Below are 27,210 nucleotides of genomic sequence, written 5' to 3'. Positions count from 1 at the left end.
GGTGTGTGCCGGTGGCCGCGGCAGATTACAGCCGGCAGCGCAGCCTGGCAGAGTTAAGAGTTCAGCGCTGCTTGAGCACCCCTGGGGAGGGCAGGGCCTGGCTTCTGGGTCCAGACACCGCTGGGATGTGGCACCTGAGGCTCTTGGCTGGGTTTGGGGACGAGCTCCCGGCCTGGGGCTCAGAGGGGGGCTGCACAGGGCAGAGCAGAGCAGCTCCTGGCAGGCTGGGAGGGCCACACTGAAGGTGGGGATTAGAGACCTGGCTTGTTGGAGAAGACCTTTGAGATCATCAAGTCCAGCCAGGAACCCAGCACTGCCAGGGCACCACCAACCCATGGCCCTCAGCACCACACCTCCACAGCTCTGAAACCCCTCCAGGGATGGAGGCTCCACCACTGCCCTGGGCAGCACTGGACAACCCTTCTGGGGATGAAGTTGTTCCTCATGACCAAGCCAAAGCTCCCCTGGGGCAGCTTGAGGCTGTTTCCTCTTGCCACTTGTTCCTTGGGAGAAGAGACCAAGCCCCCCCTGGCTCCAGCCTCCCTCCAGGGAGCTGCAGAGGGCAATGAGGTCTCCCTCAGCCTCCTCTTCTCCAGGCCGAACCCCCCCAGCTCCCTCAGCTGCTCCGCACACAATCTGTGCTCCAGACCTTCCCCAGCTTCTGAGTGTGCCTGCAGGAGCTCTGTGCATGGCACAGGGTTGTGAGCTCTGCTCTTCTACTGCACCTGAGGCTCCATGCCATGGATGTGAGCTGAGGACAGCAGGAGCCTGCAGGAGGCTGTCCCTGCCGTGCCAGTGCCCCTGTGCTGCTGAACACAAGCAGCTGGGTTTGGTGGTGCCCTGCACACCAACCTGTGGCTAAAGCTCCCTGGCAGCCACCTGGATCCCAAATAAAGACATTGCACAGGGATGAGAAATGCAGGAGGAGAAAGGGCAGCAATCAATTTCCATTAGCAGGCTGGCTGCAAGGGGTGGGGAATGAAACACTGATTCACTAAGTCACAGCTCATTACCTGCACTGCCTGGCCAGGGGCAGGGCTGCTGCCTCCCGGCAGGATGTGAGATCTCCTCCTGGATGAGAAGGATGAGAAGGAAATCTGGGGTTGTGGGAGGGGAGAGAAAGGAAAAAACCATCCCCAGTGCTGTGCAGAGGCAGAGCTGCAAGCAGCACCCACAGCACCCTGCCCTGGCAGGGCTGCAGGCAGCACCCACAGCACCCTGCCCTTGCAGGGCTGCAGGCAGCACCCACAGCACCCTGCAAGGGCAGGGCTGCAGGCAGCACCCACAGCACCCTGCCCTTGCAGGCCAACATCCTGAGCTCTGCAGCAAAAAGGGAGAAGTGAAGACATGGAGGGGCCTGGGGAAAGGGGAGAAGATGGAACAGATCTGCCCAGGGTGGATCCCAGCCTGGCTGGCTGCCGTTGTGTGGGCAGGACCCTGCCTGTGTCCTCAGCGAGCAGATGTGGTGCCCCCTGGGCTGGGGGGCTGCATGTGGGGTGAGGTGTTCCACAGGAGCCCAGCAGGTTCCATCTGCAGGGCTGCCCCTGGCCAGCCATGGGCTGAAAGGGTCAGGCTGAGCTTGGAGGGAAAGCTCTCCCCATGCCTGGCACCGCTGCAGGTCAGGCTCAGGTCGGTTGTGGCTCTGAGCAGCCTGCTCTCACTGGGGATGTCCCTGCTGACCTCAGAGGGGGGGACAGGATGAGCTTGGAAGGTCCCTTCCCGCCCCAGCCATTCCCTGATGCTTCTGTGCTGATGACATTTTGGCTGCTGGGGCTTCCCCCAGCACTGCTCTTGTCAGGAGCAGGCTGGGGAGGGCTGGTGGCCAGAGCTGCTGGGAGTGATAAGCAGAGGGCAAAGCCTTGCTCCTATCTGCGCCCAGAGCTCAGCCAGCAGCAGCTCCAGCAGACCCCTCCCAGCCCGGGGGTGCTGGGGGCAGATTGCTGGGGGGCAGGCAGAGGGCTGCAAGCCATCAGCCCCTCACAGGATCAGGGAATGCAGTGCTGCAGGGGTGCTCAGCTGCATCTCCCCTGCCAGCATCCCTGCAGCAGGGGGGACCACGGCTGGGGTGGAGCAGGAGCAGCTCTGCCTGCAGCCAGCCCCAGGAGCTGCTCCAAGGCAGGGCTCCAGGGGTGACCAAGGTGCAGGGGCTCAGAACTTTGCTGTCTTTCTGGGGCTGCCTTCTCCTCAGCCAGCTGCTAAAAACGACCCAGTCCTTCTCAGAGAGCTGCCCTGGCAGAGCCTTGCTGCTGGCTGCCTGGCTGCTGGGGCTGCTTTGCTGGCCAGGAGCTGCAGCTGAGCCATGCTCAGCTCACTGCTGTGGTGTAGCTACAGATCTGTGCCTGGTCACAAGGTAAGGAGGGCTGTGAAACACCTCCTGCTGCTTGTGCTGCTGCCCTGGAGCTCAGTGTCAGCTGAGGCATGGAGACCTCATCCAGTTTCAGCCTTCTGACCTTTGGTCCAGGTTCTGCAGAGTAAGTGTAGGACAACCCCACCTAAGCCCCAGGTGTAAATCCTCCCAGAGGAGCACAACCAGCACATGGCAAATGCCAGGGCAGTCCCCTGCACTATTCTGGGGAGCAGGCTGATGGGCAGAGGCTTGGGGCAGGCAAATGTGAGGCTGCTTGGGGAGCCCTGAGCTGCAGTTGCCACTTGCATAAAGGCAGTGCCACGGCCTGGGCTCCCTCAGGGATTGGTGTAAATAGGGAATTGGATTTACTGCTTGCTTTGTGCTGAATCAGCTCCTCTCACTCCATGAGAGAGGTCCTCCCCTCCCAGAGAGACCCATCCCAGGGCACTGAATGACTGCAGTGCTCCCCACAGCCTCTGCTGATAAGGGGATGTCTAAATGGGACACTGAGTGCAGACATGAAGCTGCTCTGCCACAGCCCTGGGTGTCTGGACAGACTCCAGCTCTGATCTGACTGCCAGCAGAGCAGAGCCCAGCTCAGGTGGGGCAGAATGAGGCTGGGGAGACTCTGGCACAGGCTGCCCAGGGAGGCTGTGGCTGCCTCCTGCCTGGAGGTGTTGAGGGCCAGGCTGGATGAGGCCCTGAGCAGCCTGGGCTGGTGGGAGGGCTGGAGCTGGATGAGCTTCGAGGTCCCTTCCAACCCACAGCATTCTGTGATTCTGTGCCCTGGGAATAAGGAATCAGCTGGAGGAGGCTCCACAGCCCTGGGTGCCAGCTCACAGCCTGCAGGAATCCAGTGGCTCAGTGACCTCTTTGCTGCCAGCTCTCCTGGCAGCTCTGCCACCACGGCACCCCTGCTGCTGGAGGGGCTGCTGCCAGGTCCTGCCAGCCCTGGGCTTTGCTGCTGCAGGTGTTCCCCTCCCAGCAGGGAGATCCAAGCCTGCTGCCTTTGGTTCCTTTGGGTGCAGCCAGGTCCCCTGTGGCACCCCAGGAACCGGCACCTGTGATGGTGAATGGAGCTGCAGGAGCCCTGGGAGGGAGCCTGCCCCTGCCATGGCACTGCCAGCCTGCTGAGCCTGAGCCAGGGGCTGCAGGCTTCACTCCCATGCCACGAGAAGGAAACCTGCCTGGCAGCTAAGGATTTTTGCTTCAAAACTGAAGATGCTGAGCCCAGTGTGGCTGCCCAGCTCCTGCCCAGCCTCCTTCCACAGCCTGCAGCTAACTGCAGACCCTCCACAGCCACAGCCCCCTGGCTGCTCCTGCCCTGACCCACTTGGAGGGAACAAGGCTCTTGGCTCCAGTTCCAGCTCTGGATCTGGGGTGCTGCCAGAGCTGAGCTGATCCAGGGCCCAGAGGCAAACACTCCAACAGCAGTGCCCTTCATTTGCAGGTGAAGTTTAATTGGGAGGCTGCTCTGGTTGTGGGGCAGGACACAAAGTGGATTACAGGAGCAGGAGGCTCTTTAATCAGGGTCATTCATCTCTGGGTGCTGCTTAACCTTCCCTTGCAGAGAGGGGCAGTGGCAGCAGGGCACAGAGCCTCAGCAGCCCCTGTGTGTGCAGTGCAGCTCAGCCAGGGCCCCGGGGATGCTCTGCTGAGCACTGGGGATGCTCTTGTCCTGCCTGAATCCCACTGCACTGATCCCACAGAACCAGCTGGCAGCTCTGTCATCAGCTATTTGTGGAGCCCAGGAGCCACAGGGTAAATATTTATTTGGATTCCTGGCTGCTTGTGTGGAAAGCCTGAGCCCCCCCCTGCCCCTGCAGCAATTTATAACCAGGGCCAGCAGCTCCTCTCCCCCTCCCAGAGCTCCCAGGCACATTCCCCAGGCTCCATTCTGCAGCTAATGGGCACAGGCTGGGCTCAGACCCTGCAGCTCCTTCTGCTCCCAGAGCATCCTGGGCTGCACCTGGGAGCTGCCCAAAGCACCTTGCAGAGGAAGCCCAGAAGCACAACCCTGGGGTGGCTTTGGGTGGAAGAGACCTTCCAGCTCGTCAGCCCAGCGCTGCCAGGGCACCACTGAACCATGGCCTCAGCACCACAACTCCTCTGGGAGATGAGTCCAGCCCCACCTGGCTCCAGCCTCCTTCCAGGGAGCTGTGCAGGGTGAGGAGGAGCCCAGCTGCTGGCAGGAGCCTCTCAGCACAGCCAGGGGGCAGCTGGCACTGCAAGTGCTGTGTTCATTCTCCCAGGTATTGATTACCTCAGCTCAAAGCAGAATCTTTGTGAAAGCAAAGGGGGTTAGGTAGAAACAACCTCCCCAGGCCCCACAGGCACAGCTCCTTCCCCATCTCCCTGCTGGGGCTGCTGTGGTCTTCCAGACTCATTGAATCATCCAGGCTGGAAAAGACCTTGAAGGTCATGGAGCCCAACCATGAACCACCTCCCTCTGCTCCTCCCCCTGGGAAGCAAAGGTGTGGGCCAGATGCTTCCCCTCCAGAGTCAGTGCAAAGCTTCACTGCTCCAGCAGGTGCCTGCCCCCTCCTGCCCTGCTGGGGTGGACCTGGGGCTTCCTAGGCAGGAGGGGAAGAAGCTGTGTGGAGCTGAGACAGTGAGGAAGGCAAGGGAGGGCCAGGGGAGTGGTGGCAGCGTGGCTGAAGGGCAGCTGCAAGCCCCAGCACCAGCAGCTCCACAGGAGGCTGCCACCAGCCCCAGCCTCGGGTCAGGGCTTGGCTCACAGCATGAGGAAAGGCCAGAGGGGAGAGGTGCTCCTGGCAAGCAGGGCAGGCAGAGTCCTCCATCCAGAAGGAAAGGGCTGGGAGCAGAAAAGGCTCTCAAGTGGACTCAGCACATGAGACCCTCCAGAGCCCCAGCCCTGTGCTGTGCACCCCTCACAACCTCCTGCCCAGGCACAGATGGCTCTGCTTGAGCCAGGAGGTTTGTGCCTGGACATCTCCCTGTGCTGCCCTCCCTCAGCTCCCCTGGGCAGCACAAAGGAATCCTCCCCCCAGATGTGGCTGACCCTGGGGCCCTGCTTTGCTCCAGCTGCTCTTGGAGAGGTTCCCCTCTGCCCTGCTGCAGAGGCTCAGCTGAGGCTGGAGCATAAAGCTGGGCAATGCTCTTCACCTGAGGGCTGCTGGCCAGGGGAAATGCTTGGTGTGGAAGGTGGGAATCGATCCCAAGCAGCACGAGCAAAGCTCTCTGCAGTCTGGAGGGTGGAGAGGAAGGAGGGCACAGAAGCTCCCAAGGTCCTCTGGAAGAGTCCTGCTGGGACACAACCAAGGCAGAGAAGTGGCCTAGGGGATGGTGAGACACTGAGGGGAGCTGGTGGGAAGGAAACCAAGCCTCCACCGCGGCCAGAAGGCTCCACCTGGTGGTGCTCTGCCCCAGGGGAGAAGGCAACGAGGGGGGGTGGGAATGCCAGGCTGGTCAGACAGGCTGGCACCAAAGGGCCTGCACACCGTGAGGGACTCTCCAGACGTGCTCAGGAGGTGGCAGAGGCAGAGCTGAGCTAAAGGGACACTTCAGCTGCTTGGAGCCAGGCAGCACAGCCACAGCCCCCGAGCGGGGACCACCCCTGGGGATCTGTGCTGCTCAGCACTGGCAAAGCAACCAAAGCAGAGACCTGCAGCAGAGGAAGTCCAGCAAATACTTTAATGCTTGTCTGTGAAGCAGAGCCCAGGGCAGAGGGGCCAAAGGATAAGCTCAGGGGGACCCCAGCCTGGGCAGGAGCTGCAGGGCTTGCAGGGGCTTGAGGGGTGTGTGGGGAGGAGGTCCTGCTGCAGGTCCTGCTGCGCCTCTGCAGCTGTGAGGAGCAAGGCTGTGGGGGTGTCCTGCCCGGCTGCTGGGCCAGGACCTGCAGCAATCAGCTGCAGCTGCAGCAAGGGACAGGAACTGAGGGGGCAAAAGCCCCCCTGAAGGTGAAGCTCGAGGTGGGAACTGGAGATGTGGGGAGGGAACAATGGAGGGGGTTACAAGCTCAGAGAGCTGCCAGGAACACCTCTGCCACGGCAGGGCAGGAGGGCTGCTCCCAGGGCCTCTCTTGGTGCCAGCTGGTGGCAGCAGGCAGGGCTGCAGGGCTGCAGGGCTCTCTCCCAGCCTGGCAATCCCCATGCTGCAGGGCTGAGCCTCAGCCGTGGTCACTCAGCCTCTTGTGTGGCAGCAGCACCGAATCCCCTGCTGCAGCCACCGTGGAGAGGCCCCAGAGGGCAGGAGGCTCAGCTGGGTCAGGGCTGTGCTGCTGTGGCTGCAGCTGTCCCAGGCTCCAGCCCAGAGCTCATTCCCTGCCTCTGAGGTCCCTCCAGGTCCCCCCTGAGCTGTCTGCTCTGGGAGGTGTGATGCTGGGGCAGGGGGAGTTTGGCTCAGACAGGGCCAGTCACAGTTTCAAGAGCCACAGGGTCACCTGGGGTGAAAAGCAGAGAGCTAAACCCTGAGGGCCATGCTGGGAGGCTCTCCCTGGGGTGCAGAGGGATTGGGGATGGGAGTGAGGAGCTTCCCTCCCTCCCCCCAGAATGCTGCTGGAGCATTAGTCAGGAAGGGAACCAGGTCAAGCCACTTCCCCAAGGCACTGTGTCCAGGAGGGGCTGAGCTCTGCTGTCTGGGCAGCTCCAAAGCTCTGCAGCCCCGAGCTGGGCTGTGCCAGCACCATCCTGCCCTGCTGAGCCTGGAAGGCAAAGGGCTGACACAGGGCTGGGCTGCAGCTCCAGTGCCTCCCACCTCGAGCAAGGCCCCAAGGGTGCTGCTGTCTGCCAGCAGCCAGCTCTGCTGCCTGGGAGCCCCCAGCAGCAGGGGAGGGAGGGCAGGAAGGTGCCTGCAGCCCCCCACTGCTTTTTAGTGTTTGGAAAGCTGCCTCCTTGCTCTGGCACAGGAGCTCGTGGAGAGCAGTGGGGCTGCAGCCCAGCACCTGCATCAGCCACGGAGAGCTGCAGGTCTCCAGGTCCAGGCTGCGGCAGGGCAGCCTGGCAGTGCTGCCCAGGGTGGGCAGAGGGCAGGGGCAGGGCAGGGGGTGTCAGAGGGCAGGGGCTGTCAGAGGGTTTCTTTACAACAGGGTCAGGACTCTTCTTCAAAGCAAGGAGGAGGCTCAAGTACTTAAGCTCAGAACAGAGGGAGGTGAATGCCAGCCCCACACGGGCTGGTGCTGGCCCCTCCAGACCACAGCTGCAGGAGCCAGGGCTGCAATCCCTCCTCAGCTGTGGTCAGGGTCTGGGCCAGAGCCACCAGCAAGTGGGGAGCTCTGCTCCTCCCCAGGGTGTGGACAGGACCTCCCCACACACATTATCCCCAGAAGTTTGTTCCTTCAGAGGTTTGGCTGCAGAGGAGCTGCTGTGGCTTGGTGCTGGGGGTGTCAGAGCCCTGCTGCCCCAGCAGCTAAGGCAGGGAACAGCCCGAGGTGAACCTTCCCCCCCGCTGCCCTCCATAGCTCCTGGCGGTGTCAGTGTGGGTGGCAGACTCTGGGCCGTGTGGTGGGAGGGTCACAGGGCCAAGCTGTGCTCTGTCCCTCAGAGGTTCCTGGAGTCTCCTCTCTCTTGGGAGGTGTCCATGCAGAGCAGAGATCTGGGAGCTCGGCCAGACCCCCCAGCCTCTGCCCACCCCTCCGTCAGGGCCTGAGGAAGCGTCGTACCACCAGGTGCCCCACCAGCACCAGGGCCACCACCACCAGCATGTAGTTCACATAAACGTTGTCCAGCTTGAGTGCAGCCACCTGGCAGGGGACACAGAGCAACCACAGCAGTGAGACCTGCGGGGGCCAGGCTGCCCCAGCCGACCCCCACCCGCCTCAGCCAGGGAGCCCAGGCTGCCCCCTCCTCTGGCCGAGCCTCCCCCGGCGCTCAACCACACAACTGCCAGGGCTGGAAGGGACCTCAAGGACCCTCCGGTCGCAGCCCCCCTGCCGCGGGCAGGGACACCTCGCAGCGGCTCGGGTCGCTCAGAGCTCCAGCCGGCCCTGCCTTCCCCCGCGCCGGGCGCCCTCCCCGCGGCTCACCCATCCTCCCTGCTGCGCGATCCAGCGGGCGATGTGGTTGTGCAGCATGAACTCGGCCACGAATCTGGCGATGCGGCGCAGGAAGCCGGGGATGCCCTGCTGGTAGACGTGCAGCGCCATGCGGTACCCGAAGCCCAGCAGCGCCACCACGCGGCCCCAGTTGATGCCGCTCTCGAACAGGCTGCAAGGAAGCCAGCGCCGGGCTGAGAGCTCCGCTCCGCGCCGCGGCCCCGCACGTAGGCAGGCAGGGCGGGGAGGGACCTCAGCCAGCTCCAGCCCCCTGCCACGGCCAGCTCACACCGCAGCAGGCTGCTCACAGCCACCTCCAGCCTGGCTGCAAACACCTCCAGGGAGGAGGCTTCCACCACCACCTCCCTGGGCAGCCTGTGCCAGGCTCTCACCACCCTCCTGGGCAACAACTTCTTCCTAAAGTCTAATCTGAATTTCCCCTCCACTAGCTTGGCTCCATCCCCCCCAGTCCTATCCCTCCCTGACACCCTCCAAAGTCCCTCCCCAGCTTTCTTGCAGCCCCCTGCAGATCCTGGAAGGCCACAATGAGGTCTCCTCAGAGCCTTCTCTCCAGGCTGAATGCTGTGCTGGGCCCTGAGCTGTATCCTGGAGTCATTTTGTTTTGCTTGGGGAAGGTCTCTGAGATCACCCTTCAGGGCTGGGCTGGGTCTGGATGGTCTCTGAGGCCTCTCCCAAAGGGCTGTTTTGGTGATTCTGTGGTCATGGAGCCCAGCTGTCAGCCCCAGATCACCATGGCCACCATGGCCATCTGGACAGCCATGGTCACTCTGTGGCTGACACTTTGGGCCACCCATAACCAGGATGTGTTATCAGAGAATGGTTTGGGTTGGAAAAGCCCTCTGTGGTCATCCAGTCCAGCCAGCAGCCCAGCACCACCATGGCCACTAAAGCATCTCCCCAAGTGCCATGGCCACAGGTTTCCTGAACACCAGCAGGGAGGGAGCACCCAGAGCCTCCCTGGGCAGCCTGTGCCAGTGTCTCACCACCCTCACTGGCAGCAGCTGCTGCTGCTCTGCACCATCCTGCCCTTCCCCCAGGTCTCCACATCAGCCTCCTGGAGCTCCTGGGTTCCCAAGGGCAGTGAAGGAGGTAAGCTGGACCTAGTGGTGGTTTAAGCTGTCCTTAGGCTGCAGCAAGGTCAGCAGCTGCTACACAGGCAGCCAAGAGCAGGAGCTGCCACCCAAAGCACCCCTGAGCTGTGCAGTCCTGCCTGGAGCCCAGGAGGTTGAGCTCTAAGGACATCAGAACAGGATTCTTCCTTTTCCTGCCCAGACAAACCCCTCCCAGACCAAATCCTGCTCTTTCCTTAGACTGAAGCTCCCAAGGGCTGCAGGAGCTCCAGAAGGTCCCTACCCAACACCTGCTGCTCCAGGCTTTGGCTGCCCTGGGTGTGTTTGGCACCGGTGCCCCTAGCCCAGGTTTGGAGCTGTTCCTTCCTGGTTTCCAGCGAAGCGAGGAGCAAAGAAAGGAAAGGAACAGAGCAGCCTCAGGCCCTGGTGGCCCTGCACCAAGGGGCTGTCTCCTCTGCAGAGCCTGGGCATGGAGCTGTCACCAGGCAGGCGACAGAGGGAGAAGGGAGGCAGAGCCTGGGAGGGGAGAGCAGGAGACAGGCAGCAGGAGGAGAGGCAGAGAGGTTGATTTACCTGCTCGCGGCGCGCTACCCGCCCCAGGCTGGTGAGGAGAGCCCAGCGTGGCTTCCCGAGGACAGGGGAGCAGCAGGGGACAGAAGAGAGGCAGTTAGACAACAAACACCGAGCAGAGGCATGGGGCTGTGCTGGGAGCAACGGGAGCCTGGCAGCCAGAGCCCCCAGCTCCTCTCCTGGCTCTGCCAGACGACTTCTGCCTGGCCCTGGGCAAACAGCGCCTTGGCTTGCTCCGGACACAGAGGGGGTGCTGCACCCCCTCACAGCCACCTGCATCCAAGCCTGCACCTCAGGCAACCAGGGCCACAGGCTGCCCAGGTCTTTGCTTTCACTCTTCACCCTGTTTCTGTGCTTTGAGTGGGAGAGTGTCGCCTGCAGGAGGTGGCTGCAGGCTCCGGAAGCCTGTGGAGCATCCCCAGCCTGAGCTGCTCCAGTCCCGTCCCGAGGGGACCGTGCCAGGCACAGCCTGCAGCTGTGTTTGTGCCTCTGGGGGCCTGACCCCTTAGGACTTCTCAGCCACCAGGGAAGTGGCAGCGGCAGCAGCAGGTCTGCCTCGGGCCAGGGCTGGTCACATCCCTGAAGGGCAGCTGGGGCATCCACCTGGCAGCTGGTGCCCAGCACGCCCCCCAGGCTGCCTGACCCCAGCCTGCTTGTGCAGGGGCTGTGAGATGATTGTCAGGTGAAGGCTGTGCAAACACTGCAGGAGGAAGAGCAGACAGGCAGGAAACACAGGAACCATCCCCCCGAGCTTGCTGGGAGCTCAGCCCAGGGACAGAGCTGGGATGGACACAGCTGGGAGGCAGCTGCCCCGGGCTGGGCTCTCACCCAGTGCACCGCACCCCACCTGCCCTTTCCTCCCCAGGAGGAGCCAAGGCAGCTGCTGGGCTTACCTGGAGGCTATCCTGGTGAAGTACTCGTAGGCATTGTCCCTGGTGGGCTGCAGGGACTTGAGCATGCAGCGGAACTCTTCGTCGTAGCGCTCGTTGATGTCGTCCCCGATGATGGCCAAGCGCCTCCCCACCTGGCTGCCCGTGCTGCCCAGGGCACAGCCCAGTGAGCCTGGGGGGGCTGGCACGGGGCCTGGCTCGGGCTGGGGGCAGAGCCTTACCTGTAGACCTCCTCCTGCTGGAACTCCTCGATCTCGGGGTCCAGGGGCACCTCCTCCCCTCCCTCCTCCCTCTCCTGCCGGTAGCGGTAGAAGGCGTAGCTCCGGAACACCTCCTCCGTCTCCTCCACCACCTGGGTCTCTGAGGGGCAGAGGCAGCACAGTCACAGGGAGGATGCTGGGCTGGGTTGGGAGGCACCTCCAGAGGCCAGCCCCTGCAGCGAGCAGGGACATCCCCCCCTTCCCCAAGGTGGAAAGAGACCACTCCCTGCTCTGCAGCCTGGAGCCATCCTGTGGGTGCCAGCAGGGGCAGGGCCCTGCAGTGCTGCAGCTGAGAGAGCCCAGCACAAACTGCTCCTCAGAGGAGGGGTTCTGAGGCCACACTTCCTTCTTAGGGGCACAGAACCACCTTCTGAGCCCACCTCTGGGGGCAGGCAGCTGCTCTCCCTCCCCCCTCCCCAAGGGCTCAGCACAAACCAGTGCAGGAATCTCAGCTCCGAACCCAGGCTGGAGGGAGGCAAAGCTCAGCCTGGTGCTGCCCATCAAGCCTCAGCCAGGCTGGCTGGCTCCGGGGAGATGTGCCCAGCCCTGGGAGGGGTGGAGAGGAGCTGCCCAGGGTCAGAGCAGGCTCGGGCTGGGTCGGGGAAGGGGAGGTCCCTGCCGAGCCCCGGGGGCTGTGCTCGGGAGGAGGCTCCCGGGGCTGGGTTGATTGGGAGGCAAACAAAGGCCAGCTCGGAGCGGAGCCACGAAACGAAACTGCCTGACTCAGAGTCTCGGTGGGAGGCTGGGCAGAGGCTGCCGGAGCAGAGGAGGGAAGAGCACAACCCCCCCCGGGCTGTCATTGCACCTCCAGGGCAGCAGAGCTCGAAGCCTTCCCCCCCAGGTGCTAACCCCCAGCACCTGCTGAGGCCCTGCCTGAGGCTCTGCCCCCCGGGGACAGGATCTGGATCAAGATTTGCCTTGTGGAATGGGTTGGGCTGGAAGGGACCTTCAAGATCCCCCAGCTCCAGCCCCGGGCAGGGACACCTCCAGCAGCCCAGGCTGCTCAAAGCCTCCTCCAGCCTGGGCTTGAAGCCTTCCAGGGATCCACAGCTCCCCTGAGCAACCCATTCCAGCAGCAGCAGCAGGTTTGGATCCCCTGGGACCTTTGGGCTCCCTGTGGGATCGCTGGGGCCCTGGCAGGAGGCTGAGGAGCTGCTGTGAGCCCACACACAGCGATGGAGGACCTGCTCCACCTCTGCTTCCTGTCATCCTTGGTCCCTAGCCCAGCACCCAGACCAGACCTGCCCCAGCCCCAGCCCGGGTCCACACCATGGACAGCAGTGAGCAGACCCCAGCCAGCTCCAAACATGCAAGGGCTGCATTTCTGTGCCAGCAGCTTCATTCCTCAGTGCTCCATCTCCTGGTGAGCAGCTGCTCCTCAGGGCAGCCTGGCAGGTCTCTCCCAGCTATCCATCAGCCCTTGTTTAGCCCTGCCACAGGCTCTCATCATGACAAGATGCAACCTGGCAGCATCCCCCTGGAGCTCAGGAGCTGGGCACTGACTGCACTGAGAGCTGCAGCTCTTGGCACAGAGGGAGAGACCCAGCCTGGGAACAGCCAAGTGGCCCCCAAGGGAGCTCCAGGGAACCAAAAATGGTCTCTGGAGACTCCTACCTGGAGGGGAAGCTCAGCTCCACCTCCTGGGAGCTGCAGGCCAGCTGTGACTGCACCATGCTGGCACAGTCCTGCACTGCTCACAGCTGGGAGCAGAGCTTCTAGGCTGGGAAATGGGAAACTGCTTTCCCCAGAGGCATTTGGGGAGCACAAAGCCCTTCCCCTTCCCCTGCTGGCTCAGAGCAAGGCTCTCCCCATGCAGCAGAGGAGCAGCATCCCCCAGCAGCCTCCCTGCAGGGCTGATGGCAGACAGCCCTGGCTCAGGGGCAGGAATGAAGCTCTCCAAGTTATCTGTAAGAGATGCTCAGGGGCAGAGTCTGGGGGAGCCTCAGGAGCTCTGCTTCCATTCTCCTGTTGGTGCCCAGCAGCACAGCCAGGAGGCAAGCCCAGAGCAGAGCTTGCCCAGCACAGCCATCAGCAGGAGGTCAAAAGCTGAAGGTGCAGCTGAAGGGGAAGCCCAGCACTGGCTGTGTGCTGGGGCTGGGAGCTGCTTGGGCCCCAGGCAAGGGGAAAGCCAGGCCTGAAGGGCTGCAGCTGCCCTGCAGATGTATGAGCAGCCAGGCTGCAGCAGGCAGCTCACATTTTTCCTACTCATTTTGCAGGTGCTCTGGAGATGAAGACACAGAGCTGCTCAGAGATGCATGGCTGACTCCCCCAGCAGCCACTCATCACCCCAGGGCTTGCCTCAGGTGCTGAGCAGCCCAGAGCTGAGCACAGCCCAGGAGCACAGCCCCAGGCATGGCTCCTGAGCACAGCCACCCAGCCCAGCACCTCCCTGGGCAGCCTGTGCCAGGCTTGGAGAACCCTCTCAGGGAAGTTTCTTCTCATGTCCAACCTAAACCTCCCCTGGGGCAGCCTGAGGCCATCTCCTCTTGTCCCATCACTTGTTCCTGGGGGGCAGAGCCCAGCCCCCACCTGGCTCCAGCCTCCTCTCAGGGAGCTGCAGAGAGCAATGAGGTCTCCCTCAGCCTCCCCTTCTGCAGGCTGAGCACCCCCAGCCCCTCAGCCTCTGCCCAGCCCTGTTCCCCATGAGGCTTCTGTCCCACCCCCAGTTTCCAGCTGGGCTCCCTGGGTGCTGGGAAGCAGAGGGCTGGCAGCACTGGCAGGGCTGCTGAGCACCCAGAAGTGTGGCTGCTGGGCTGGGAGCTGAGGGCTCAGGGCCTGAGCCCCTCCTGGGTGTCTCACACCTCAGCAGCAGAGGTGAAGAGCTGCTGCTCCTTACTCCCCTCCCCAGCCTGCAGCTCTGGCAGGGCAGGGGCAGGGTGGCTCTGCTGGCAGTGCACCCAGGCAGGCTCCAGCACCAGTGCTGCTGTGTGATGGAGAGCAGCCTGGGCAGAGCAGAGCTCAAGCAGCAGCAGCAGGCCTGGAGCTGGCTCTGGGCTCAGACACAGTTTGGCTTAGCTCCTAACCTCCACTGTTGACAGAGCTGCAGTGACTCAGCCTTGCAAGTCCACCTGCAAAACAGGTTCAGAAGTGTCCCTGCCTCAGTTTCCCTGCACTCTATCACCTGGGCACCAAACAGCAGCTGAGGTTTCCCCTGGGATCCTCCTGCTCCCACACCCAGTTTCAGCCCCCAGTGTCAGAGGGGCTGAGGCACAAGGGATGGACTCTGAACTGCAGCTGAGTGCTGCTCTGCCTGGGCACACACAGCCCTGGGCTCCTCCAGCCACTGCTCTGATAAGACTGAAACCAGGAGCCCAGGCACTGCCCAGCCAGGAGTTTCCCTCTGCTCTCAGCATCAGGAACCTTCTGTGCTCAGGGAAGGGAAAGCAGCCCCCAGCTGTGCATCTCACTGCCAGCTGGGCTGGGCTGCCCCATGCCACCCTGCTGTGCATCCCAGGGCCCTCTGGAGCTCCCCCAGCCCAAGCCCTGCTCCAGCAGGGCACCCACAGCAGCTTGCCCAGGGGCACAGTGCCCAGGGGGGGCTGGAAGCTCTCCAGAGACTCCACAGCCTCTGGCAGCCTGCTCCAGGCCTCCAGCAGCCTCACCAAAGAAGTTTCTCTTCTCCTAGGTTCCAGTTTGTGCCCTCTGCCCCTTGTCCTGTCCTGAGCAGAGCCTGGCCCCAGCCTCTTGCCCCCCACAGCTCCTTTAGCTCCTGCTGAGCATTGCTCAGCTGCCCTCTGGGGCTGCTCTGCTCCAGGCTCTCAGCCTCTGCTGCTCCCAGAGCTGCTCCAGGCCCCTCAGCAGCTTCCCAGCCTCCCCTGGGCTCTCTGCCTCAGCCTGCCAGCAGCAGCTGCCAATGCAGCTCATCAGTGCTGCACATCCCAGCAGCCTTTACCTGAGTTGAGCTCCTGTGCCCGCCGGTGCCTGGCACTGCCCTGGCGTCCCTGTGCCCTGGGGGGGTCACCCTGGCTCCCTGAGGCCATTGCAGAGAGCTGCTTGGCAATGTCAGCTTCACCTGGAAGGATGAGAGCCTGTCAGTGACCTGGGCTGGGACCCTCCCAGCCCCCTGCTCCCTCACCCACCTCCCCCTCTGCAGCCTTTGGCTGCAGCCCTGCTGCCTGCTTCCCTCTGCAGCCTGGCTCCCTCCCTCCTGCTGCTTCCCTCAGCCTTGGCCCAGCCAGGAAGCCTTGGTTGGACTCCTCCTTGGCTGCTCTGTGCCATGTTTGCACTCAGCTGTGTCTCAGGAGGGAAGTTCCCCAACTCCCTGCCCCTCTTCACCACCTCCCCCCCTGCCAGCTCTCCTCTGCCCCTCTGGGGCAGTGCTGTGGGCTGCTGCAGCTCAGCCCAGCCACCTGCATGGCTCCATGCTGGGATGCAGCACAAAGGGCTGCACCCAGGATGTGCCTGGGAGCTGAGCTGCTGCCCCAGCCTGCAGCCACTGTGGGTCAGAGTGTGGTCAGCAGCAGAGCTCTGAGAGGCCTTTTCCAACCAAACCACCTCCATGGCTCTGCAGGAGCAGAGCACAGCAGCAGCTCCCCAGGCTGCTGCAGCTCCCCAGGCTGCTGCAGCTCCTCTGCTGCTGACCTCTCACCTTCCTTCCACTTGTTTGCTGCAGCTCCTACCAGAGAGGAGCTCTCAGTGTTCCTCTATCCAGAGGCTCCAAGCCCTTTGCTCTTTGTGTTTGGTACCCTGAGCTCCTCTCAGAACCAGCAAACGACAGGAGGTCAAGATGCACAGCTCCTGAGCTCCACAGGCATCCAACCCCACACCTGGAGGTCTCACCCAGCTCCTGAGCTCCACAGGCATCCAACCCCACACCTGGAGGTCTCACCCAGCTCCTGAGCTCCACAGGCATCCAACCCCACACCTGGAGGTCTCACCCAGCTCCTGAGCTCCACAGGCATCCAACCCCACACCTGGAGGTCTCACCCAGCTCTGAGCTCCACAGGCATCCAACCCCACACCTGGAGGTCTCACCCAGCTCCTGAGCTCCACAGGCATCCAACCCCACACCTGGAGGTCTCACCCAGCTCCTGAGCTCCACAGGCATCCAACCCCACACCTGGAGGTCTCACCCAGCTCTGAGCTCCACAGGCATCCAACCCCACACCTGGAGGCCTCACCCAGCTCCTTTGCTCCTCTGCTTGTGGCACTGAGCTCTGCCCTGGGCTCTGCAGGGGGGGAAGGGAGGCCAGGCAGCCACCACCAGGGTTAGAGGAGGTGACAGCTCCCAGGCTGCTCTGTGGCAGGCCAGCACAGGCTCCCTGGGCAGGCTCCACAGGGCTAAGCTGCTGATCTGCAGCAGGGCTGCACTCCTGGAGCCCCCAGCAAGACCCTGAGGTTCCAGCTGCATTTGGACAACCCAGCAGCTGCTGCAAGAGGAGAAGAGCCACAGTGGGCCAGGCTCCCAGCCTCCCCCTGAGGAGCACTCAGAGTTAAAGGCACTCAGAGGCCAGAAGCAGGATGGTGAAGGCAGCCTGCAGTCAGGGTGGGGCTGGGGGCTGGAAATGCAAAGCACATCAGCCCAGCCCCCAGAGCCAGCAGACATTTGCATGCTGCACTCAGGCAGCCTGAGCCACAGGGGCACACAGGGGGGAGGATTTTTCCCTCTTCTCTGCCCAGCCTCAACCACCTTGCTCCAAGGGAAAGCTGCAAACATGGTGAGGATGCTGGTCCCTAGGTGCAGCCAGCTGTGTTTGACACCAGCCACTGCCTCGAAGGAGGAGTGTCCTGGTGGGTGTGAGGGGTGGCTGCAGAGCAGAGAGGAACCCAGTGGCCAGGAGCAGCTGAGTCACAGCAGGCTGGGGCTGGCCCCTGCTGCAGGGCAGCTTTCATTTTCATTTTCCCTCTCCAAGCAGTTTCCTGCAGTGCTCTCTGCAGCCCTGGGGCACAGCTGGCACTCCACAGGCTGCCCCTCAGCCCCTGCTCCTGCACAGCAAGTGAGTGCCCAGGAGAGCTCAGTGCCAGTCTCTGCTGGGGTCAAAGCAGCCCAGAGCATCCTCTGCAGTGCCCAGACTGCTGCTGCCCATATTCCTCCTGCTCCCCAGCCCAAGGCCCCCTTGAGGTGCCCTCTTGCCCCTCTGTTGCAGGAATGCCATGCTGGGAGAGAGCCAGGAGGGATGTGAGGGAGGAGAGGACACAAGACACAGCCCCAGGCTGCAGCCAGCGAAGGCTCTGCAGCACAGGAGGCAGCTGAGGCTCTGAGGGAAGCTGCAGGGCCCTGGGAGCAGTGTGAGAGCCTCAGCAGATGCTCAAAGGCACAGCTGCACCCTCCTGCAGGGGGCCAGAGGGTTAAAAGCTGCAGCAGCAGCCAGCACCTAGGCTGTGGGGTCAGCAGCAGCTCCAGGAGGCACAGGAATCTTATCTTTGCACCAGAGCACGTGCCAGGCATGGGGCTTTCATCAGCTCCCTGGAGCCTGCCAGCCTTCCCTAATAAAGGAAAAAAGAGAGACCTTTGCCTCCCCTCAGCCTCCAAGGTCTCTGGCAGCTTCCTCAGTGCCTCCAGGCCATGCTCACCTCTCCTCCCAGCTTTCTCCGGGGGATGCTGCCTGCCTGGAGGCACCAGCAGCCTGCAAGCTGCAGCAGGGCAGAGGAGCTGCAGGAGCAGCCAGAATCCCCCATCCCCAGGCCTGGCCCCGGGGCTCTGAGGTCACCCCTGACACGTTGTGAGGATCCTGTTGCAGGAAATGCGTGGAGCATCCTGTGGGACCAGCAGAGCCCTGGGCCCCTGCCTGGGGCTGCCCCTCGTGGGGGTGCTGGGCAGCCAGCCCTGCCCAGGACAGGGACCCTGCAGGACTCCTGTGCCCCTCTGCCAGCCCTGCTCCTCCCAGGGGAAGGTGAGTCTGCCCAGCTTGGTTCTACTCCTCCAGCACAGGCCCAGGGGCCGGCTGGCCCACGAGCCCTGGCAGACAGGGACAGACAGCCGGGGTGCCCCCCAGGCCCCCGTGCCCTCCCCCCCGAGGTGCCCAGCGCCGGCTGGGAGGCTTGCAGGGCAGCCCCCGAAGCTGTGCCCACGTCTGAGGTCACCGCCCAGAGCAGGGCGAGGCGGATGCCAGCCTGGTCCTCAGCGTGGCACAACTCTTCCCACCGACCAGCTGTGGGCTGCCCCCGAGCCTCCCATCCCCCCAGGCCGGGCGCTGCCCGGGGGGCGGCTGCCACCATGACCTTGCCAGAGAGGAAAGCCCAACCCGCTCGGAGGCGACACAGCCGAAGGGGGCAACGTCCCCTCCCGGGGGCTCGGAGCCCTGGCGCAGCCGCTGCGCCCACCGCAGAGCCGCTGGCGGAGGTACCCCCCATGTACTGCACCGGGTGGGTGCAGGATGAGACCCTGCTGGGCTCCCCCCAGAGCCCTCCGGCATTCTGGGGGTCCCGGGACATCCCTCTCCTGGTTCCCGCTGCATCCCTCTCCGGGGGTCCCGGGACATCCCTCCCCCCGCTCCCGGGACATGCCTGCTCCGGGTCCCGGCAGCCCCGGCACCGCCCGGCCGGAGGCGACAGCTAACCTACCCCGGCGGGGGGCTGGGGAGGGGTGGGGGGACCGCAGTTACTCACCGAGGACCAGGCAGGCCGGGGTGCCCGCTGGGGTTAGCGCATCCCGGCGCGGAGCTGCTGCTCCATCCCCTTCCTGCCTCCTCCCCGGAGCGCGGCGCGGGGGAAGGAAGCGAACAGGGCCGGGGAGGAGGGAAAAGAAGAAGAGAGGAAGGGAGGAAAAAAAACCAACCGACCAACCCAAGTGAAAGCCAGCCCCAGACCATAGACGCGGCCGGGGCCGGGCAGCGCCCGGGCTCAGCTCCCTCTAGAGGCTCCTTGCCCCGGACGGCCGTGGGAAAGCGGCCGGGGGCTGCGGGGCGGCAGGCAGCGGCGACCCCCGACAGCTCCTTCGAGGGTCCTCCGAGTTCCCCAGGGAGGTGGTGGGGACCCTGGAGAGACTCAAGGCCAAACTTGAGCAGGGTCACCCGGGGGGGTCTGACCCAGGTGGGGGTTGAGTGTGTCCACAGAAGGAGACTCCACAGCCTCTCTGGGCAGCCTGCTCCAGGCCTCCAGCAGCCTCACACCAAAGGAGTTTCTCCTGCTGCTGAGGTGGAACTGGGCTCCAGCTTTCACCCACTGCTCCTTGTCCTGCCACCGAGCACCCCCAGCCAGAGCCTGGCACCTTCACCCTGACCCCCACCCCTCAGATATTCACAGAGCTTGGTCACATCCCCTCTCAGCCTTCGCCAGGCTAAACAGCTCCTCTCAGGGGGCTCTCAGCTTTCCTTCCTGACACCACCCAAAGAACCCCAACAGGGCAGGTTTGCAGCACAGGAGCTCATCTGCAGCAGAGCACAGGCTCTGGCTGCTGGGTGAGGGCTGTGAGAGAGGCTGAGGGAGCCAGAGGAGCAGGCAGGGCTGCAGGAAGTGGCTGTGGTGGTGGAGGGGCTGTGGTGGTGCTGTGCTGAAGCTCTGCTGGGGCAGGGGTGTGGGGCGTGAGCAGTGCAGCACGGAGAGAGCAGGATGTGACCCCTGTGCTGGATGTTGCAGTGCTGGGAAGCAGCTCTTGGAGGAATGGTGAAGCCCAGGGCAGTGTGTCAAGGGTCGTCCTGGGGAGCTGCCTGAAGCTGTGTTCAGGAGTTGGGGCTTCAATAGATTCCTCTGAGCACAAATCCTGCCCCTGCCTGGCAGACCACAGCAGCCAGGGCAGCGCTCACCACACAGCAGCCTGGGGACCAAGTGCCTGCTGGGGCTTGTCCCCTGCTCCTGATGTGACCCTGAGCCACTCCTGGCCCTTGCTTGCCTCAGTTTCCCCTCATGCCAGTGGCCATGAAGTGCCTGGAGATCTCCAGAGGCTAGAGAGGGGTCGGGGTGGGGGGAAAGGAGAGGAGGAAGAGGTTGGTGCAGGTCAGCTGCTGGATCAGAGTCACACCAGCGGCAGAGGCACCTTGGGAGCTCTGCCAGCACCTCCCTGGGGTTTTTCCCACCGCAGCCTCAGGTCCTGGGGATCCTGACGGAGCTGGGAAGCAAAGAGGAGCCTGCAGCACCGCTCCTGCTGCCCGGACGCGCCTCGGATGTGCTCCTGGGTGAGAGGGGAGTTCCTCCGCCGAGGATGGGAGCGGAATCCCCCCGCGGCCGCCCACCAGCCCTTCAGCAGAGCTGCGAGAAGCTGCTGGGGATGAAATGTCCTCGGAGCAGCAGGTGGCAGCCTCCGACTGCCAACCGAGCCGAGCCGAGCCGAGCCGAGCCGAGCGGGGCAGCCGCGGAGCGGGGAGAGGTCACTGCCCTCAGTCCGTGCCCAGGAGGAGCAGTCCGGGAGGTGCCGGGGGGCTGCCCACCCTTGCTGCCCGCTGGGCACTGTGAGGCCTGGGGGTCGCTTCGCAGCACCGCACCTGCCCGGAGCTGCTGTCTGGTCCCCAGCAAGGGGGTGGGAAACTCCCCAGCGCCGCGGAGAGCGGAGCCTGGAGGTGGTTTCCTTGTCTGCTGCCCGCAGGACAGGAGTGTTGCTGCCTTGTTGGCCTGGTTAGTGCTTCCCCCCCGCTCGGCTCCCCCCGCAGCCACCCCGCAGTGCAGGGCGCGGGCAGGCGCAGAGCTGGGGAATTCAGAGCCCACCCCCCGAGTCTGGCAGAGCTGCCTCTGCCCCCGACCCCATCTGCCACCAGCCCCAGGGTGCGGAGCTGCCCCCCGCAGCCCCCCGCAGCCCCCCGCAGCCCCCTGCAGCCCCCCGCAGCCCCTGCACGCAGATGCCAACGCATGAGCCTGGTGTTCCCGGGCAGAGAAAGGCAGGGGGGGCTGGCACGGCTCCGGGGGCTGCGGCCGGGGGGGAGCTGCTGCTGTGCCGCTTCCCTCGGGCAGTGCCTGGGGGCGGGGGGTGCAAGCAGCTGGGCACCACGGGGGTGCCAGGTCAGCCTTGCTTCACGCTGGTGGTTGCAATGTGGGGCACAGGTCCAGCTCCTGCAGTGAGAGATGCTGAAGGTGCCCAGAGCTCCGTGCCCCAGAAGCTGTGGGGAACAGGAGGGAAGAGCCTGCCTGGGTGTGGGGCAGCACTGGGAGGTGGGAGGGGGCAGCAAGGCTGGCGGGGGGCAGTGCTGCTCCGTCAGCTGCTTCCACCCCTGAGGTTTCTTTCCCCTCCCTAGATCCAGGTCTGAGGAGAGGGCCCCCGGTGGATCCCTCATGTCCCAGAGGAGACATCAGTGCTGCCCCTGCTCCCCTCCCTGGGACTGGCTCTGCTCAGGTTTGTCCCAGAGAGCTGCTCAGCTCCAGCTTTCTCCTCTTCTTTCCTCTCTGTTTCTCTTTAATGAACATTCCACATTTCCCTTCTGGCTTCCTGCTTTCCTGCTGCCTGGGAAGGACCCATGAGTCTCCCCCCCTGGGCTGTCAGGGCCTGGCTTGGGTTGGAATTACTTCATTTTTTCTCAGATGAAGCATTTAATGTGAATAAATTGCTCTCACTTCTCCCTCTGATTATTCACTTTGCCTTATTAAACACTTCTGTGCTGAATCTCTTTTCCTCCTTCCCCAGCCCTTCCACCCTGCAGCCTTCTCTCCACATCAGTTATGCTCTGTGGCTTCTCAGGGGTTTATTCATTCATTTTGGGGTAAGCAGAGAGAGGTCCCAGGAGTGCTGAGGTCTCTGTGACCACTGCTGACCTGGGGCTAAAGCCAACCTCTCCCCACCTCTGGCCACTGCTGCTTTGGATGCAGCCCAGGCTGCCCTGGGCCTTCTGTGCTGCCAGTGCCCACTGCTGGCTGCTGCCCAGCTTCTCCCCCACCAGCACCCCCAGGAGCTTCTCTGCAGGGCTGCTCTCAACCTCATGCCCCCCAGCCTGGACTGGTAGCAAGCATTGCCCCAGCCCCAGTGCAGGACCCTGCTGCTGGCCTTGCTGAGCCTGATGAGGTTCTCCTGAGCCCCCTGGGCAGGAGATGTCCTATCCCTGCATCCCAGCGCTGGGTGCTTGAGCCAGGGACCTGAGCAGCAGTTCCCAGCCCTGAGCAGCTCCTTCACAGCAGGCTGGGGGAGCTGCTGGCAGCTTGGCTCCTGCTAATCTGGGAATTGTATGGCAGGAAGCTCACACCCAGCCGACCTGCCCGGCACAGAGCCTGCAGTGTGTGCAGCAGCCCTCCCCAGCTCCCTCTGCACGGCTCAGGGCTGCTCCTCAGCAGTCCCCAGCCCGTGGGGCCTTGCTGGGCCCCTCCCTGGACCTGCCTGGGGGTCAGGCACCTGCTTTGGCTGCAGGGGCAGAGCTCAGCCTTCCCATAAGAGGAAGGGGCTCCCAACCTGGGATGCTGTCACAGCCAGCCCCTGCCCCAGGCAGTCCCTGGGGCACAGCACCAAAGGGGGCTCTGAAGCCAGGGCTGTGAAGGAGATGAGCTCCATGGTCAGCTCTGGGCTGCCTACTCTGCACTCTGTCAGTGGCAAAGCAGCCACAGCCAGCAGCTCTTTCACAGCAGATCAGTCCTGGCCCCTTCCCAGGCTGCCTTCCTGGGTACCAAACCTCCCTGCCCTTGGCACATCATTAGAAGCCTCCAGGTCCAAACAGAGCTGTGTGAGAAGCTGAGCTGGCCCCAGCCAGGCTCTCCAGAACACGGAGGTATTATTAGGCAGCTGCCTCTGCCAGGCCATGTGTCACACAGCAGCCCAAGGAGGTGTCAGGAGGAAGGGTTTGCCTTGGCTGAGTCATTTCAGAGCTGTGTGCACCTCTGTGGGAAGCAGCTGCTGTCCTGAATCAGGGCTGGCAGCAGCAGGTCACTGCCACAGCATCCCTGCTCTGCGTGGGGCTGCTCCCCCTGCTGCCCCCCTGCGCCCTGGCAGTGCTGGGGGCAGGCTGGGGGGCAGGAGCTGAGGGCAGAGTGGGGCCCAGTGCCTTGACAAGGAGCTGCAGGTCCCTGTGATGCTCCCACATCCTGCTGGAGGTATTTTAAGAAGGTTGTTTACAAACACCAAGGTGGTGCCAGGAGCAGGCAAGGTCACCACAGCCCCTGGGAGCTGCAGCAGCCTCTGCAGACCTCTGTGCTGCCATGGCCAGCAGCAGGTGATGGTCCAGCACTGGAGTGCTCTACTGGCTGCAGCTTCTCCACTCCTGGAGGTGGGGGGGGGTGGCCCAGTGGCACCAGCCTGGCACTGGGATGCTCAGCCCAGCTGCCTGCATCCTCCTGTGCTTGGCTGTGGCCCTGTCCTGAGATGTGTGGCCAGGCTCTTGTTCTACAGGTCTGCTTCTCAGCTGCTGGATCAGTGCTTGGCACAGGTTAGGGGGCACAGGAGAGCTGGAGAGAGACTTTGGACAAGGGTTGGGAGTGCCAGGTGAGAGGGAATGGATTGAGACTAGAGCAGGGCAGGTTCAGACTGGACATTAGGAAGAAGCTCTTCAGGATGAGGGTGGTGAGACTGGCACAGGCTGCCCAGAGAAGCTGTGGCTGCCTCCTCCTTGGAGGTGTCCAAGACCAGGCTGGATGAGGCTCTGGGCTGGTGGGAGGTGTCCCAGAGGGTTGGACCTGGATGATCTTTAAGGTCTCTCCTTCCAGCCCAAACCATTCCATGGTTCTGCACCTTCAGAAGCCCCAGCCCTGGACTCCTCTGTGGGGGAGGCTGCACCACCAGGAAGTGAAATAGATGCCCAGGGCCTGAGCTGATTCCCAGCCTGAGCTTTGCAGGTCTCACCAAGCTGCTGTGAAGCAGTGAGACACTGGGATGTGAGAGTGATTCTGAGCCAACACAAGAGAAGATTTCTAACTGAGATACTCCTCTGGATCCCCAGCCTGTGGAAGGCAGAGAGCTCTGCTGGCTTCTGTGGGCTCACACTGATTTGTCTCTCACCATGACCCATTTGCAGGGTGCTGGTGCTGGGGAGGGTCTGGGAGATTGCCTCCAGCTTGAGGTCCCATTTATTGCAGGTGCTCTGAAATCCCTCAGCAAGCTCCACAACCTGTGCCCCACATTTGAAACCACTGAGGATGTAGCCTGGTATTGTTCAGCCCCAAAGCTGCTGCCTCTCAGACAGAGCTTCCTCTGTGCAGGGCGTTTGACGGCACAGCCCCCGGGCCGGCAGCGCCGAGGAGCCTCCGGGGTGCTGTCCTTGTGCTGATGCTGGCGCTCTGGCTGAGGCCCGGGCTGGCCTTCAACCAACAAAGAGCTCTCACAGCCCAGGCACGGGAGGGAGAAGCGCTGGCCAGACAAAGACTTCATTTTCAGGGCAATCCTTTGCCTTCTGTGTCGAAGGAGGGAAATGGTCCAAGGTCTGGAGGGGAGAGAGGCAGCCGTGGGCAGGGCTGAGCATCCCCTGCCTGTGCACCAGGGCAGCAGCCAGCTGGGATCCTGCCCTGCAGCCACGGGATCACAGAAGGAGAGGGGCTGGAAGGGAGCTCCAGAGATCATCCAGACCACCCCCCCGTGCCAGAGCAGGGGCACCCAGGGCAGGGCACCCAGAGCAGGGGCACCCAGGGCAGGGGCACTCAGGGCAGGGCACCCAGGGCAGGGCACCCAGGAACACATCCAGGTGGGGTTGGAAGCTCTCTGGGGGAGACTCCACACCGTCCCTGGGCAGCCTGCTCCACCATGAAGATGCTGCAGAACTCGTGGCCCAGCTGCTGCTGTGCCTCAGGCAGGAGGAGGCTGCAGCTGCTGCAGCACCTAAAGAAGATTTGGGGTCTGCTGGTGGCCTATGAAATAAAACCTGATGTTCCCTGGAACTTTCACAGCCAGCTCCAGCCCTGCACATACAAGACCTGGACGGTTCCCTCCCCGTTTCTCTCTGAGCTCTGCCCAGCCCTCCCCTGTCCCTCCGCTGCTTTACGGCGTCCCCGCCAGCCCCTGGCTCGTTCGCACGTCCAGCCAGCGCACAGCAGCTCCCCCCCGCCGCTGCTCCGGGGCTCGGTGGCTCCGGGTGACTCAGCAGCGTGCGGCAGGGCCGTGACTAACTCTTGCCTGCAGAAGGGACTGGGTTTGGGTCTTTGTTCAGTGCATTCCTCTGGAAGCTGCCTCACCAACCGCCCTGGCACAGCGGCGTGACTCATCCCGAGGAGGTGCGGGCTGCTCGCCGGGACCTGGACGTCCGGGTGCTCCAGCACCACTTCAGCACACATCCTGCTGCAGGAGGTGTTGGGGCAGAGCAGGGCAGCGCAGCCAACCCTGCCCTGCCCTCCCCGAGCCTGGTGCTCCCCTGAGCACTCCCAGCCGGGGTAGTTCTCAGCCCTGGAAGGGACCAGTCCCTTGAAATCAGATCGGAGCCTGCCTGTTATCAGTCCTCCCAGCGCTGTTTCCTCCCAGCTCTCGCTGGGGGGGGGGGGGGGGGGGGGGGGGTGTCTACCACACAGCTGTTGCAGCAGGGACATGGGGGCACAGTGAGATCCCATGCTCAGTACCCTTCAGCCCGTGCTGCAGCATCACCTTGAGCATCTCCCCTGAGCTGGGAGCTGGAGAACCCCAACAGAGCGTTTCCTTCCTTGGCCACATGGAGGGAGCCCAGAAACTCCCCAGCAAGCAGGGGCTGCAGGGCTGAGCTTCTGCAGGCAGGGCTGCCCCCAGCTCCCCCACTCTCAGCACACCCTTGCAGGAGGGGAGCAGCATCTGCCTGTCCCCCCCAGCGCCTTGGGGATGCGATGGAGGCAGTGGCTTGGCCCAGACAGGGTGGCAGCTGCTGCTGGCCCGGAGCCACATGGTAACCCAGGCTGTCACTCAGCAGGAAGGCTGTGGTTATCTCAGCCAGGGCTGTAATTAGCCTGATTGGCACTAACTTGTCTCAAAAAGCTGGAGAGGAGGAGGGATGAGCCTCAGCTCAGCCATTTTAGATGAAACTTCCCAGGGAGAAATGGAGGCTGGGGCAGGACAGGTCTGCAGCAGGCAGCCAGCTCCTCTGTGCCTTCTCTGTGCCATTCCCCCACATCCCTGCACCCTTCACGCCAGGCCCACCCCACGGGGAGCTGGGCTGGGTGCAGAGCTGCTCCCTGTGTAAAACCAGCCCAGCAGAGCAGCCCCAGCCCCAGCTGGCAGGGGGTGGGATGGAGCTGGAGCCCATCCTGCACCCCAGCAGCACGTGGAGGTGGGCACTGTGCCCGTCCCGGGCTGCAGCTGGAGAGCACTTCCCATCTGCTCCCTGATAAGTTGTGTTGTTCATTCAGTGCTGCCTGCTGACCACAAGCCAGGCCAGAGGCTTGTGTGGTCCACTTGGAAGCAGAGGAAGTGCAGCCTGGGCTGGCAGTCCCTCTCCCAGAGAGCTCTGGAGAGCAGAGGCTGCGCCGCTCGCTGCCCCGCGCCGGAGCGTGGCTTGCAGCAGGTCCCCCTGGAGCTCCTCAGGGGCTGAGGTGTGCTGCTGTGAAGTGATTCCAGCAGTGCTCAGGGCTGAGAAGCTGATGGGGATCACCCAGGGCACTCCAGCCTGGGTCCCTGCCCTGAGGTGCAGGAGCAAGGAGGGCTTGGGAGGGCTTTGCCCAGGCTGTAACCAGGGTGCCCTTGGAGCGGAGCCAGCGGAGCCGTGAGCGATGCTCTCACATGAGCATGACTCCAGTGGGCAAGAAATCAGCAGCTCTGGAGCAGAAGGGTTGTGCAACCGCGGAGCAGCCTGCTGGTAGCTGCACCCAGGCGCGGAGCAAGGTGCAGGACAGCGGCCGGCAGAGGCAGCCAGCCTTGTGCAACGCAAAACCTCCCGGGCGAGGCAGCCGCAGCCGCAGCCGCAGCCGCAGCCGCAGGAAACGCGGAGCAGAGCTCTCCCCTCGCCCCTCCTGGCCCTGCCCTGCCCGCTGACCCTCCCGGCCCGTGGCTGGCAGCCCCTGCTCCACCCCACAATTAACCTCTGTTTGCTCCTGAGGGGAGCCACAAGCCTGAGCAAACACTGCCATTTGCTCCCGATAAAGGGAAGGTAGGGACCCAGTCCTGCCCCGGAGGCGCGGCCAGCCCGGGCCGGCTGCCGCCCTGGGGCTGGGTCCTGCTGGGTCCTGGCTCCTGAGGGCCATCTGCCAAGGACCAAGAGTCCCTCCCTGCCCCAAGCAGCTTCCTGTGCCCCCAGCCCTCTCCAGACAACCACAGCGTTTGTCCCAAGCTTGGCCTGGTGTCGCTCATGGCAGCTGCTAATTGTCCTCTGCCTTGTACTATATTTAATTC

General features: G+C 63.5%; 1 protein-coding gene across 1 annotated transcript; it reads right to left on the bottom strand.

Annotated features, from left to right (window-relative positions):
• Nucleotides 1-7,350: 7,350 nt before the first annotated feature.
• Nucleotides 7,351-18,723, bottom strand: BAK1 (BCL2 antagonist/killer 1). The gene is made up of 6 exons (XM_054176441.1): nt 18,699-18,723; nt 15,043-15,162; nt 11,112-11,250; nt 10,894-11,037; nt 8,331-8,511; nt 7,351-8,048 (listed from the first exon to the last, which is right to left on the bottom strand). The coding sequence occupies exons 2-6, from the start codon at nt 15,128-15,130 to the stop codon at nt 7,944-7,946; spliced, it is 657 nt and encodes a 218-aa protein (XP_054032416.1). The 5' UTR covers nt 15,131-15,162; nt 18,699-18,723; the 3' UTR covers nt 7,351-7,943.
• Nucleotides 18,724-27,210: the final 8,487 nt, after the last annotated feature.

Source organism: Dryobates pubescens, chromosome 35, assembly GCF_014839835.1.
Source record: "Dryobates pubescens isolate bDryPub1 chromosome 35, bDryPub1.pri, whole genome shotgun sequence".
In the NCBI taxonomy this organism is placed as follows: Eukaryota; Metazoa; Chordata; class Aves; order Piciformes; family Picidae; genus Dryobates; species Dryobates pubescens.
The sequence above is the reverse complement of the archived record's forward strand: the minus strand, read 5'-3'. Positions and strand labels throughout refer to the sequence as shown.